The sequence below is a fragment of the Sminthopsis crassicaudata genome, chromosome 3 (assembly GCF_048593235.1).
Source record: "Sminthopsis crassicaudata isolate SCR6 chromosome 3, ASM4859323v1, whole genome shotgun sequence".
Classification (NCBI taxonomy): Eukaryota; Metazoa; Chordata; class Mammalia; order Dasyuromorphia; family Dasyuridae; genus Sminthopsis; species Sminthopsis crassicaudata.
This window is the reverse complement of record NC_133619.1, coordinates 442,853,685-442,867,492: the sequence shown is the minus strand read 5'-3', so window position 1 is coordinate 442,867,492 and position 13,808 is coordinate 442,853,685. Positions and strand designations below refer to the sequence as shown.

Here is a 13,808-nt window from a genome sequence, read left to right as displayed (position 1 = left end):
TTTTGCTGGACTGTGCCCAAAAGAGGAGGTCAGGGAAATTGCTGATTTAGATAGGAAGAGATTATGTGAAATCACTATTCTTTGAAAAGAATTTGAATTCCCAGAAGAATCACAGATTTCAACAAGGATGATTTAAAAAGAAAGAAAGAGATATTTATTGATTACTTGACTATAAAACTTTGGGGGGGATTTATACCCCAAATGCCAATTCTTCATGCAGGCAGCTTCAGTCTATTTCTTATTGTCTTATCCTTAGGGGAAGCAAAGCGGCAATAATTTATGTGGTATAAAGACTAGATTATTGCTTCCAAATGAACCTGGACATTCAGTCTAGACACCCCCTTCAAAAAAGCCCCCCCCCCCATTGAGATAAACAACTGAAGTGGTGTTTTTTTAACAGCCCTTGTCACCTAGAATTTTTAGGAGCCCAAGGCCTGTTGTTTGTTTGTTTGTTTTTTCCATTCCTAAATGGATGTTTTAAAATAGCTTCTTTGGTCCTAGACTCTGCAAGAGGTCTTCCACTCACTTTCCAAGTCTGCTTGTGAGGAAAACTTGGCATTTTCAATTTGGACTTTATTTCATTCATTTGTCCTTTTCACTGACCAGGGCTACTCAAGTTCTGATTAATTATTAACTATTCACCTGTTCTAGGCTTATTTCTTGGGAGCAGGAATTACTCTGGCTTAGTCCAGTTCCTGGCCAAAGAGAACAATGGCAGGTAAGGATAAACTTCTTTATTGGATGTCCCTCCAATTTCTCTTTGGCTGGAAGCTGGCAGTGCAAAGTGGTGCATGGAGTTAGGGGTGCTGTTTTGGGGGAGAATGGCATCCTTAGCAGTAGCTAGCCCAGGTGGCCTGCTCCAGGAAGGGTTGGAGCTATGCCAGGGGGTTTCAAATGTCTTGAAGGCTGTCAAGATTTTGCTCTTTTGTTTGTTCATTGCAGCCTCAGTGAGCACAGCAAGCCCGGAAGGAAGCAGAACTGGGTTAAGAAAGAAAATTACCAAAGTCCTCTGACTTTCAATCTTTGAGGAATGTCTTCAGGGGGTGGTGTATGGCTAGCTTTGGAGAAGGATATCTAGGGGTTGCTCTGTGTGCTAATGAGTGTTTCCTCCTTCCCCAAAGAGGAACATGTTTGGTGCCTCTTAACTGCTTTTGGTAATTGCATGCTATGCTTAAATGTTGCTCATGAGGGAGAAACAAAAAGCTACTAGCAAACTTGAATTAAAATTGCACTGAAGTTTCATTCTCTGCCTTTTTTTCTCCCCTCCATGGTTTCTTGCTCTCTGTTATTCTGAAACTATTAGCTTACTGATAGGTAAGAAACCTCACTCTTTGAGTTCAGAATCTAGCCTCAATCAGTGGGCAGGGTGTAAAAATTAATTTGTTGAATTCCTACATTTCTAATTAGGTGCGGCGCTAAAGTATAGTCCTTGTATGATCTCTCAATGGGGTTCCCCTCTCCTTTTTGTAAAGGGAGTAGTTTTGCTTCTGTGGTGAGGAGGAAGGAACTCCCCTACTTGCTAGCAGGTGTGCTTGTCCACCCGGTCTGTTCTCATCACTTCCTATCAAAGAGGAGTTGTTGAGCTAACAGCAGAGTACTTAAAATTAAGTCACCTGCCACTGATGCAGCGTTTCAATTCAAACCATAGTGTCTTTGACACTCTGCACAGAGGGACGGGGCTGAATGACCCACAGTCCTGCTCTGCTTTCATGTCCCTTTCTCAAGGGCCAGGATGAAATAATGTGCATATGCTGCTTTCTATTGAGCTTCATGGATTCTTCATTTGTGAATTGGTAAGTCAACATTCAGACAATTCTTCCCAGGGATTCAGGTCACATTATCCATTATGGAAAGTAAATGGATTATGGGATCATAGATCAGATTCAAAAGGGACCTCAAGATCATCTGGGCCAGCCTCTTTATTTTACAAATGAGGAAATCAAGGCTTAAGAAGGTTATATGATTCACCCAAAGTCAGGCATATAGTAAGGATCAGAAAAGGGATTTTTTTTACTAATCAATAAGGAAAACACACACACACACACACACACACACACACAAGAAAATCCCATGTTGAATGATTTGCATATAGAAGACACCAAGGTTCAATGGAAAGTGAGTTTCAAATTTCATTCCTGCCACATCACCTATAGGACCTTGCCTATGTCCTGTCCTGTCACCTTCTAGATTTCAGTTTTGTCAGCTGTACAATGGGAGTTCTTTTCCAGCTCTAAATTAATGAGCTTATGATCCTTTGTTGAGGTTGAGAAAAACAAACAAACAAACAAACAAACAAAAAACCCTCTTCCCTTTCTTTTAGATCTCCCTAAATTTATTATGTCCTTCCCTAACAGAGTAATAAAAGATAGTGTCTCAATATTTGTAGCTGGCTCCAAGATTATAAGGTTTGGAGTAGTAAAGAGGGGACAAATACACGTGTGACTTTCTTATTCTCATTATAATTACTATGCTCAGAATAGATTTGCATCATGACCCATGAAGCAGGAATGGGAGTCCCTCAGCTGACAGTCCGTCTCCCTACTGGAGTAGATAAACAAACAAAATCAGGAAGAAGTGAGACAAAATGGAAGAAATGATTATAGTAATCAGGGGGCTTTTAAAGTCTCAGAAGTGTCATGTTTTAAGGCATTAAAGGCTAGACAAGATTGATAGCTTTTTGGAGAGACTTATGATGTTATATCTTCTAAGTAACTCTAGTAAGGTGGTATACAATTACTGAAGGATACCAGGATACGTTTTTAACCTTCAGTGGAATTCTTTCACAGATCTGAGACTTCATGTTTGGGATTTTGTGTAACTTGCGCTTTATAGTAGATGCCAATAAACTTGGAGCCTTGTATCAGTAGTCAGAGAATCATAATTATTTTTAAAAGTTCATTTAAAAAGGTACTTTGTGAAAAGTATATACATTTTTGAGGCTAATCTTTTTTATCCATTCTTTCCTTTCTCAATTATATGTAAATTTTTTTAAACATTCATTTAAAAAAAATTTGAGTTCCTAATTCTTTCCCTCCTTTTCTTCTTTCTCCTCCCCCCATCAAGAAAGAAAGCTATTTGATTTATACACGTGAAATCATATGAAACATTTTGACAATCTGCTTATATTTTTGAATGTTTTCACTCAGTTGCTTATAGAGATATAGTTGCTATATATCATGATTTGATTATACAGTTATTCACTTGTTTTATTGAGTGTATCAGAGTATGAATTTTTGAACTACAGACATGATTTTATTAAATAATAGTCATATAAAATTGAGGGGAAAAAGTCTAAATCAAAAAAGCTTGCCTTTGTCCTTCATGTGCTGAAATGGTTTCCTTTCCTGATTAGATGACAATAACAATCTGGATGAGTATATTTTCAACAAAAAACAGATCACCTACATGAACATTTCCATTAGTTAGGCCAACCCTGTATTCTTGGCAAAGCAGTCTTTATAGAGCAAACATTGAGATAGAAAAATTTAACAGTCATTAACTAGCAATTTCTTCAACTGGGACAAATAGCACAAGCCTGGGGCAAGTGAATGAAGCATGCTGCTAGGGACACTGCCGTCGGCAGGGGTGAAGGGCGGACCAGGAAAAAGCTTTATGTGGTGCAGCCTCTAGCACATCATCTGGTATTTTCTCATTTTACATAATCATTCTTGTTAACTAGGTGCTAAGCTCAATTGCTTCCATGCAGCAGCAGAACTGTGCAGTAGCATTTTTAAAATTTCAGTGCCCTAGGGCAAAGATCTGATTGCCCCTACCGGAGACACAATTCTATCAATAAATGTTTATTGAGCACCTAAGATAGCTCTGCATTATAGGAGAGAAGAAATTAATGAAGTGACACAAATATTACCCTCCAAGGACTTGATTATATAATTAGAAGAATAGTAAAAATATTTAAAATATTACATTACAATTTATGATGAAAGCATAACAGCAATTCAGAGTGGTAGAAGAGATTCAAGCCTGGTTCAGTATGCTTCATGGAGGAGGTGGTACCTGTGCTGGGAAGGGAAGGAGGTAAACCAGTCTCAACTGGACATATATTGGACATGAAAAACAAAATGAGCAAAAGCATATTTTAAAAATATAGGTTGTATCACTGGCTCACAAAATCTTAAGACTTGCAAAGGAACACAATAAAAATGATGTCAACAAATATGATCATGCACCCTTTTTTGGATAGTTTAGTGAGTGGGTACCCTATTTCCTGAGGGCCCTGGTTCCACTTCTGGGTAGCTCTAATTGTTAGGAAGTTTTCCCTTATATTAAGCTTAAATCTCTGTAGTAGAATTGGAATGCTTAGCAGTTAATTCAAGAGACGACATTGGTGTCTGGTATCTTATCCTGCCAGGTAATCTTCAGAATCTTCCTAAGACAATTCACATGTAAGCAATTCCGTTTCCTGGCATGATGCTGATCTATTGTCCAGATTTCACATTTATCCACAATGAAGTCAGTACAATGCCTCTATTCACCTTCAGCTGGTAGTCAGCCTAATACATTTCCTCTCCCACACTTTCCCTAAGAGTTTCCCAAACACTGAGCTAGTTCTGACAAGGAGTGTGTCATTTGCACGAAAACGCCATGCTACCAAGCAAGTTATTTTACTACAATCTACCTCTTTTCCTGACCCAGGAGACTGTATTCTTTCTCTTTAGAAAAGATGAGAGATGGGATCCTGAAATGTACTGCTGAAATTTATACAATGTGGAAAATCTGAAATGAGTGAATTTGATTAGCTGGGATTATAACACTCAGTGTCCACAAGAAACTTTATAAAGAATCACTAAATCCCTGCCATTAGCTCTAAGAGAGCAATAGATGAAAACCGCAATAATCTGAATGGAGTGCAAATTAGAGATAGGTTAGTGGTTAGTAAATGAGGAGCTTAGACTTGGAATAGGAAGACCTGAGTTCTAAGATACTTCCTAGCTATGGCACCCTCTCAGCCTCAGTTTCTTCATCTATATAGTGAGGATGATAATAGTACCAACCTTCAGGAGTTGTGAAGACAAAACGTGAGAGAAAATGTAAAGTAATGAAATATAAAATTAAAAATTTTTTTAAAAATCTTGTAAGAATTATGTAAATAGTAATCGAACTATCTTACAACAATGGTTTCAAACTCAAACAGAAACAGCTGCTGGCCATGTACTATCTTAGAAAATCACAAATTTGACACTATTTAGGTTGGATTTTGTTTTAATTTATTTTGTTAATCATTTTCCACCTACATTTTAATCTGTTTTGGCCTATATTAGGGAATTCTGCTGATTCTTTGACACCTTTGTTTTACAGGATGCTTTTTTTTTTTTTTTTTTTTGAGCTGTAGAAATTTCTTTTCTTTTCTTTTTTTAGAAGAATGTGAGTCTAGAAGGGTATCTTCTTATGGAGGAATGGGAAAAAATTTGGTATGAGTTGTGTAATCACAGGAATGTTTTGTGTCCCCCCATTCCTTGCCTTTGAAAGTGTAGTGAAGTCTATGGATTCCTTCTCAGAATACTGTTTTTAAATGCATAAAATAAAATATACCAGTTTTCAAAGAAAACCAATTATATTGAAACACATTATTAAATTATTAAGATATACTTGTCAAAATATTAAAAACAAACAAATTGCCAGACCCCCAGGTTAAGAACCGTTGGTAAACAATGAATATTTATGTTTGGCCATTACATATGAATAAATCTTATTTGGAGGCGAGGAAACAAAAGCCTTCCCCCAGTCTTTGATGTTAGGTTTTTTTTTTTTTTTTGTTTTGTTTTCTTAGAGAAGAAAGATATTGGTATCTCTTGCCCCAATCTACGTGTGCTGGGAAGAGTTTGACCTGATTCCTCTTTTTCTCTCATACAATCTGAGTGTGCAGTCAACTGAAGGAAATGGGGTGGGACGGCACAGCTTCTACCTCACTGGTTAATATGCCCTTCTAGTCTCAGCTTCTAAACTCTTATTCTCAAACTTCCCTTTGAGCTGGAGGATGCATGATGATTAATTTCAATTTCCTTTGCTAGCAAAGGCCTTCCCCCTAGCCCAAACTGTTGACTTTACTTGATTTTGGGTTGTCTGGTTTGATTGTTCAATAAAGGATTTTTCCCCTGTATTGAGCCTCAAAAACTGGAGACTAAGACTTACCAGAGACTTCTTTGGAAGAAACCTCAACTAACCCTTCCCCAATATTTGTATATTGCATGTATGTATGTCTGCATGTTGCCTTTGTCATTAGGTAAAAAGGAATTTGAGGCTCCTCCATTGAAAACAAGAAAAAGATTGTGTCATCTTAATTTTCAAGATGAAGCCTCTTCTAGCTGCCCAAGTCAATCAAATGTGGGTACTCCCATATATATGGTAGGAAAGATAAAGTGCCTCATGTATCTAGATTTGGGTATATCCTGGAAGCCTTGTAGTTAGGAAAAAATAAGCATGCACTCTAGGAGAAATTAACATGTCCAGAACAAGCCCCTCAAGGAAACTTTTTTTTTTTTTAATAATAGCTTTTTATTTTCAAAATACAAGCAAAGAATTTTCAATATTTACCCTTGCAAAACCTTGTGTCCCAAATTTTTCTCCTTCCCTCCCTTTCCTCTATCCTTTCCCCTAGTCAGCAAGTAATAAATATATGTTAAACATGTGCAATTTTTCTATACGTATTTCTATATTTATCATGCTATAATTCAATCCCCACAGTTCTTTCTCTGGGTGCAGATGATTCTCTCCATCTCAAGTCTATGGTATTGGGCTGAATCACCTCGCTGTTGAAGAGTCCCATCCATCAGAGTTGATCATCACATAATCTTGTCGTTGCTGTGTAGTGTTCTCTAGGTACTACTCTATAGTAGACTATAGTATAGAAGCTCTAGCTCAACTATTCCTCTCTTAGCCATTACCTTTCTCCTCTACTAAAAAGTGGAAGGAGTCTTCAAAGCAAACATATTTCTCTTTACAAAGAAGCTTGCTAGGGACTTGTCCTGTGCCTGCTCATTTCCCCTAAAAACAAAACAACCCCCCCAAAACCCAACCCCCCAAAAAAACCTGGGTTCCCTCAAGACACTTGTTCTGTGTCTAAATGTGGCAATGTGAGGGACAGTTGAGCTACTTATCTCTCTCGAAGTTTGGAAGCTAAAGTTAGAAAACACCTGTCTCTTGATGCAATTCTCTTAGTCATGTGTCTCTTGTGTTTTCTCCTAGGTCAGGCTCTATGGTGTTAGAGACCCAACTTTGTAGTCAGTTCTTTTCACATATGCTGGTTATGCGACTCAGAGCAAGTCATTTAACCATTTAGAATAATTGTTTGAATCACAGAGAAGCTGCTAGTGGGTTTTGGGAGAGGAATTTCCTCAGCAGGGACTTCCTACCCTTAAGAAACAAAGGTGAACAGAAGACTTAGTAGGTTCGCTGCAAATATAGATGGAATGAAACTGAATTTTGGGATACTTTGTATCAAATTAGCATTTCAGAAAAAAAAAGTGGGAAGGAAAAGTAATTGCAAGTAACTTACTGGGTCTTTGAAAGAATGTTTTCAGCATTTAATTTCTGCATATGAAGCATTCACTCTGCTCATTTAATCATGCTGTGTCTTGCTGAAATGTAGGTACTTTATTTTGACTTCTCAGCTATAGAAATGCTTTTATTTTCATATCAATTAGACTTAACTTTCAAGCAACAAAAGCCTCTTATTCCATGAAAACTTGTAGGCTTCTGGGTCATACTTCTTATGTTCATGAGACACTTTGACTTTCACCTTTAGTTGCTTCATTTGTAAAATGGGGATAATAGCATCTATCTTCCAAGGTTGTTGTGAATATAGAGATAATATTTCTTTTTTTTTTTACCTTTCTTAAATTTTTTTTCTTTTTCCTAAATTTTTATTTTTCCAAATATATGCAAAGAGAGTTTTCAACATTCACTTTTGCATAACCTTGGGTTCCAAATTTTTCTCCCTCCCTTTTACCCCCTCCATAGATAGCAAACAATCCAATGTAGGTTAAACATGTACAATTTTTCTAAAGATATTTGCATATTTGTCATGCAGCACAAGAAAAATAAGATCAAAAGGCGAAAGAAAAAAACCACGAGACAAAAAAAAAAACACAACTAATCAAACAACAACAATAATAACAACAAATGGTGAAAATAGTATGCTTTGATCCACATTCAGCCTCCATAGTTCTCTTTCTAGATTGGGATGGTTCTTTACATCACATAGAGATAATAGTTGAAAAGAACTTTGCAAAACTCAAGGCACTATATAAATTTTAGCTACCTGTGAACTTTAGGCATTGAAAAATTAATAATAATCATTCATATACAGCATTACTTTAAATTTTGCTAGGTACTCTACAAATACCTCTCTCTTACCCAGGGAGGATAGTGTTATTATTTCCTATTTAACAGATGAGGAAACTGAGTCAGGCAGAGGTTGAGTGGCTTGACTAAGGTCACACAGCTAGAAATTGTCTGGGAGGCTGGATTTGAACTCTTTCTGAATCCAAGTCCCACACTCTATCCTGATTCTGCATGGCTGGAAATATATGCTTTTCTTCATGTAGGAAGATAATGCCCTGGTTCTGGTAGGTAATACCCAGCAAGCTGTTTGGTTTTTTTTTTTCAGTTGCAGTGACTAGTAGGAATATAGCTCTTCTTTCTCTTCTTTTGCCCAATCATAACTTCAATCATCACTGAAAATTTGGTGGGATGGTTTTATCAGTGATTCTGCTGATGAACATCATTTCTTTTATCTTTGTTATTTTATGGTCCAGCTTTATTGGCTACTGTGAGGAAGTAGTCTAATGAAATGAAAGTAAGTCTAGGAATATCAACCTCATAGTCAGAAAACTTGTGTTAAAGTCTTGACTCTGCAGTGACTTGCTATGTGATCTTGGACAAGTTGCTACATGTCTCTGAGTCTCTCAGTTTCTTCATTTGCAAAATGAGTATAAAAAATTAACTACTTTACAGAGTTCTTGTGAGGAGAAAAGAAATAATTAAGAAATGTATATTAATATACAATTACCTGTTGTATAATTACAATTTATAATACATAAGTTTATAGATCATACATCTCTAAATTAATATATTGATAATACATTTTATATTATAATAAACATATATAATTATATGTACATTCTTTGGAACCTTAAAGTGCTAATTAGACATTAGGTGTTATTGTTATTGGCTGCTAGGAGGAGGCAGTGTGATGTAGTGAGAAGAGCTGTAGACTTGGATTCATATCTGGTTCTGACCACTCAGGTAGACTGACCACCTCTCTGAGTCTCAGCTTTTTTTTTTAAATCTATAGAATGGTGAGAATAATGCCTACATGATCAAATTTATAAGGTTGTTGTGAGGAAAGTGTTTTGTAAATTATAAAGTGCTGTACTAATAAGAGAGAGATTATATAATTTCATGCTCAATTTATATACGTTATGCTTATGTTTTTGGCCATTATTTCAGCTAGCTTTTTCATTTGTTGTTAATATTTTAATTATGGTTTTTATTTCTTCATGTGTCCTAAGGCTATTTGAAACAAAAGCATAATTTTGTAAATTGAATGAATTGATATGGTTCACTTCTAGAATAGATGATATGAGGAAAGTATGATACTTTTACAATAGTCATAAAGCCATTTCCCTAATTGCAACCAAGAACTGCTTACTTATAACATGCTATGAATACTAGAACATGGTAAGTTTTTCCCCCCTTTATTTAATAATAAGAGTTTGCATATCCATCTATTTAGGGCCACTAAGTTGCACAGTGAATAGAGTTCTGGGTTGGAATCAGGAAGACTCATCTTCCTGAGTTCAAATCTGGTCCCAGACATTTAGTAGCTGTGTGATCCTGGGCAAGTCATTAATCCTATTTGCTTCTGGTTAACTAGCAATAACAACTAACATATATACCAGAAAATACATTAGTTCAAATACAAGATAGTTATTCAAGAAGTCTGTCAAATAATATAATAAGAATTTTCCTATGTACATGTAGAGCATACTCTCTTGCTGGTAACCATATTTCCAATGAGTGCAGGTACACATATAAAGAATAATTCATGAAAGGCACACACATATGAGGAGCATGTATAGCTAGGGTGGCAGCTAATGTTTTCATCATGGTGATCTCTCTTTTCTCCCCTGCTTGTGTCATCTCTGTTGGCTATTGCCTAAGTCACTAATAGGCAGTGGGATGCTAGGCAAATGGTTAATGAGCTCAGTGTTACCAGTTTCTGGGCTTCATTATGCCAGATGCCATGTTGGCTCCTATGGTGATTTAGAAAGGTAGTGATTAGAAAGTCTCTTCCTGGTGGGGAGTAGGTCAGAAAATTCCAGATTTCTCCCACAGACATTTCAGGGCAAACATAGAGGGTGAAAAGCAAATAAAACATGGGGCAGAACAGGAGTCCTCCTGGGATGACCCAAGATGGAAGAAAGACTCCAGGACTGATATTTAACTAGAATGAATTGTAAACAATTCTAAATTAGCTCTGCTGGCACAGTAAGTTCCAAAGTAACCTCAATCCAAACCACAGGAACTTTCAGCTTGAAGAGTTGGGGGTTCCAGTCAGGAAAAATTGAGGGAACCTTTGTAGATAAGAAATTCAAGACTCAGCTGTGCTATTGAGATGACTTGCTGGCAAGAAAGAACCAGCACAGTTGGTGAATGCAGAAGCAGTGGGGCAGAGAAGCTGCTGATTTCTGGCACTTACAGGAGAGTTGAGTTATTGGTTTGAGGCTTTAGGACAAAGGGGAAAAGTGAAGTATAGCCAGAGGCATCTTCTCTCCTCTTCTTCCCCCCATAGAGAGTGGTTACTCAAATGAATTCTCAAAGAACCCAACCACAGAAAGTTACTATGGGAATAGGGTAAATCAGGGCTCATCTTCAGAGGAGGACATTGATATATATATATATATACATACATACATATAAAGGCTCTCCTACCCCAAAGAGTAATGGCTACTTGTCCAGAAAGAATTTATAGTAGAATGCAAAAGATACTTTAAAAATCAAATGAGAGAGACTGAGGAAAAGTTTGTTCCTCAAGGGAAGGAGTTTTTATTTTATAAAAGCCGACAGAAAAAAATAGCATCAAGGAAATGGTTGGTCTAGAAATTATAAGACAAGAATTGTCTCTCTCAGCTGGGGGGGGCGGGGCGGGGCGGGATTAACCCTTCAGCCATTGGTTGTAACTAAAAAGGCTTTGTTGAGATCTCAGATTTTGAAATATTTGTGACCTAAACTTCCTATACCTGACTGAGTGAGCAACAACATCTTGTTTTTCTATTTCCTGCAATTAGATACTCATGTAGAAACTAACAAAGGACCTACTGGGGCCTATTGCAAGAACCATCTAAAAAAAAGATTATGAAAAGAGAGTCAACTAACTAGATCTCATTTTCTAGGCAAATGGAGATTCAGAGTCTTAATGATTCTTTGAAAATTAGAATTGGGTAAGAGGAAACCAGTGAAGCTATGAAAGACTATATGAAAGAAATAATGAAACAAAACATTTAAAAAAAGGAAAAATAGAAGACAATGGAAACATAAGGAAAAAAAAGTGATCAAGAAGAGAATATTAAGAATACTTGGATTATCTGAAAGCTGTGACCAAAAAAAAAAAAAAAAAAAACAAAAACCAAAAACAAAAACTTTGACAATACAAGAATACAATACATATAATAATACACAAAATAATCAAAGAAAATTGTCCTGAAGTGATAGAAGAGGGGAAGTAGAAATAGAAAAAAAAATCTACCAATTACCACCTCAAAGAGATTCTACAAGCAAAACAAATAGAAACATTCCTGCTAAATTTTAAAACCCTCAGATCAAAGAGAAAATTTTACAAGAAACAAAAAAATATCCAATTAAATATGCTGGAGCTACAAGTAATATTGTACAGAATCTATCAGTAGCTACAATAAAAGACCACAGATCTTGGAATATTACATATGGACAATCAAAACAATCAAATTGTGCATACCCTTTGATCCAGCAGTGTCTCTACTGGGCCTGTATTATAAAGAGAACATAAAGGAGGGAAAGGACTCACATCTGTTAAAATGTTTGTGGCAGCCCTTTTTGTAGTGGTTAGAAACTGGAAAATGAATGGATGTCCCTCAATTGGAGAATGGCTGAATAAATTGTAGTGTATGAATGTTATGGAATATGATTGTTCTGTAAGAAATGACCAACAGGATGATTTCAAAGAAGCCTGGAGAGACTTACATGAACTGATGCTAAGTGAAATGAATAGAATCACAGCAACAATAAGACTATGTGATGATCAACTCTCATGGAGTTAGTTCTTTTCAATAATGAAGTAATTCAGGCCGATTCCAACAGACTTGTGATGGAGAGAGCCACATGCATCCAGAAAGAGGACTATGGGGACTGAATATGGATCACAACATAGCATTTTCTCCTTTTTTGTTGTTTGCTTTTGTTTTTTTGTTGTTTTTTTCCTTTTTGATCTGATTTTTCTTGTGCAGCATGAAAAATGTGGAAATATGTTTATAAAAATTGAATATATTTAACCTATATTGAATTACTTGCTGTCTAGGGAGGGAGAAAGTAGAGAGGATGGGAGAAAAATTTGGAATACAAGGTTTTGCAAGGGTGAATGTTGAAAACTAACTTTGCATGTTTTTGGAAAAAATATTTTAAAAAAATTTTCTTTGCAAATAACAAGCAAGAATGAAGATAAGTGAAGGTAGAATTATTTTCCTACTCCCTTCTGTACCATATTCCTTTCATTGTTATTGTTAGCAGCATAAAACAAAAACAAAACAAAACAAACAAACAAACAAAAAAACAACCAAACAAATAAATAAACAAAAAACCACCAAAAATCTCTTTTTAGTGCTGTATTCTGGTCAGAAAAACTCAATTGTACCACTGGAGATTACTGGAGAGGGGATACAACCTTGGGTTTGGAGTCAGGAAGATCTGAGCTAAAATCCAACTTCAGACAGTAATTGTGTGACAACCTCTGTTTGCCTCAGTTTCCTTATTTAGAAATGACAGCATATACTTCCAAAGGAATTTTGGGAAGATCCAGTGAGTTAGTATTAATAAAAATTACAGGACCTGACTTACTTATTTTCTTGTCTCCCCTTCCCTTCCCTTGACTGTCCACTAAATATAACTAGGACAACTTTAAGCCCTCATGTGGATTTGGTATTAAGAAAAATCTGGCAATATTTCTATATTTTTATCAGCCCTGAACTATAGTTTGGTAAAACCAAGGGGTAGCATGTTACACTATGAACTTTTAAAACACTGTGTGTCAGTGAACATTATTATGGTTATTCTTATTATCAGCACCTGTGGAATCCTACACATATGGAGATAGGGGAATAGCCTTTAGGTTCTCACTCTAGGGCCCCAGTTAGCTTACAAGCTTCTGCCTGTGCTTTTTACTAGTCATCTAGATGACATAGGTCACAACAACAAAGGCATTTTAATACAGTAGTGTTAGGTTCTTACTAAGTGCTAACAAGATAATGAGATATTAGGTTTTTACTAAGTGCTAAGTCGGTACTTAACAATTCTCTAGTTCCCGCCTTTACTGGGAGTTTTACTTGTGAATTCCTGGGGAGGAGCAAGTTCATTGGTTGAAGTAATTTTTCCCAGAAGCCCTTGTGTTATCCCACGCCCATTCTCTGGGAGGATAAAAGAGGGTGGCACTCAAAGATAGAGAGTCTCTGCTCTAGGCCAGAATTGAGGCGGCTCTCCGGAGGAAGGGAAGTCACTTCTCTGGACCAGAGTTAATGGCAACTGTGTGGAGACCACGG

General features: G+C 36.5%; 1 protein-coding gene across 1 annotated transcript in view; it reads left to right on the top strand.

Moving 5' to 3' along the window:
• The first annotated feature begins 821 nt into the window (after positions 1-821).
• The window catches only part of MYO3B (myosin IIIB), a 679,546-nt gene continuing 666,559 nt past the window's right edge, over positions 822-13,808 (top strand). Inside the window, exon 1 of the mRNA XM_074302208.1 lies at positions 822-982. Within this exon, the coding sequence (XP_074158309.1) occupies positions 822-982 (161 nt within the window). The remainder of the gene's footprint in view (positions 983-13,808) is intronic.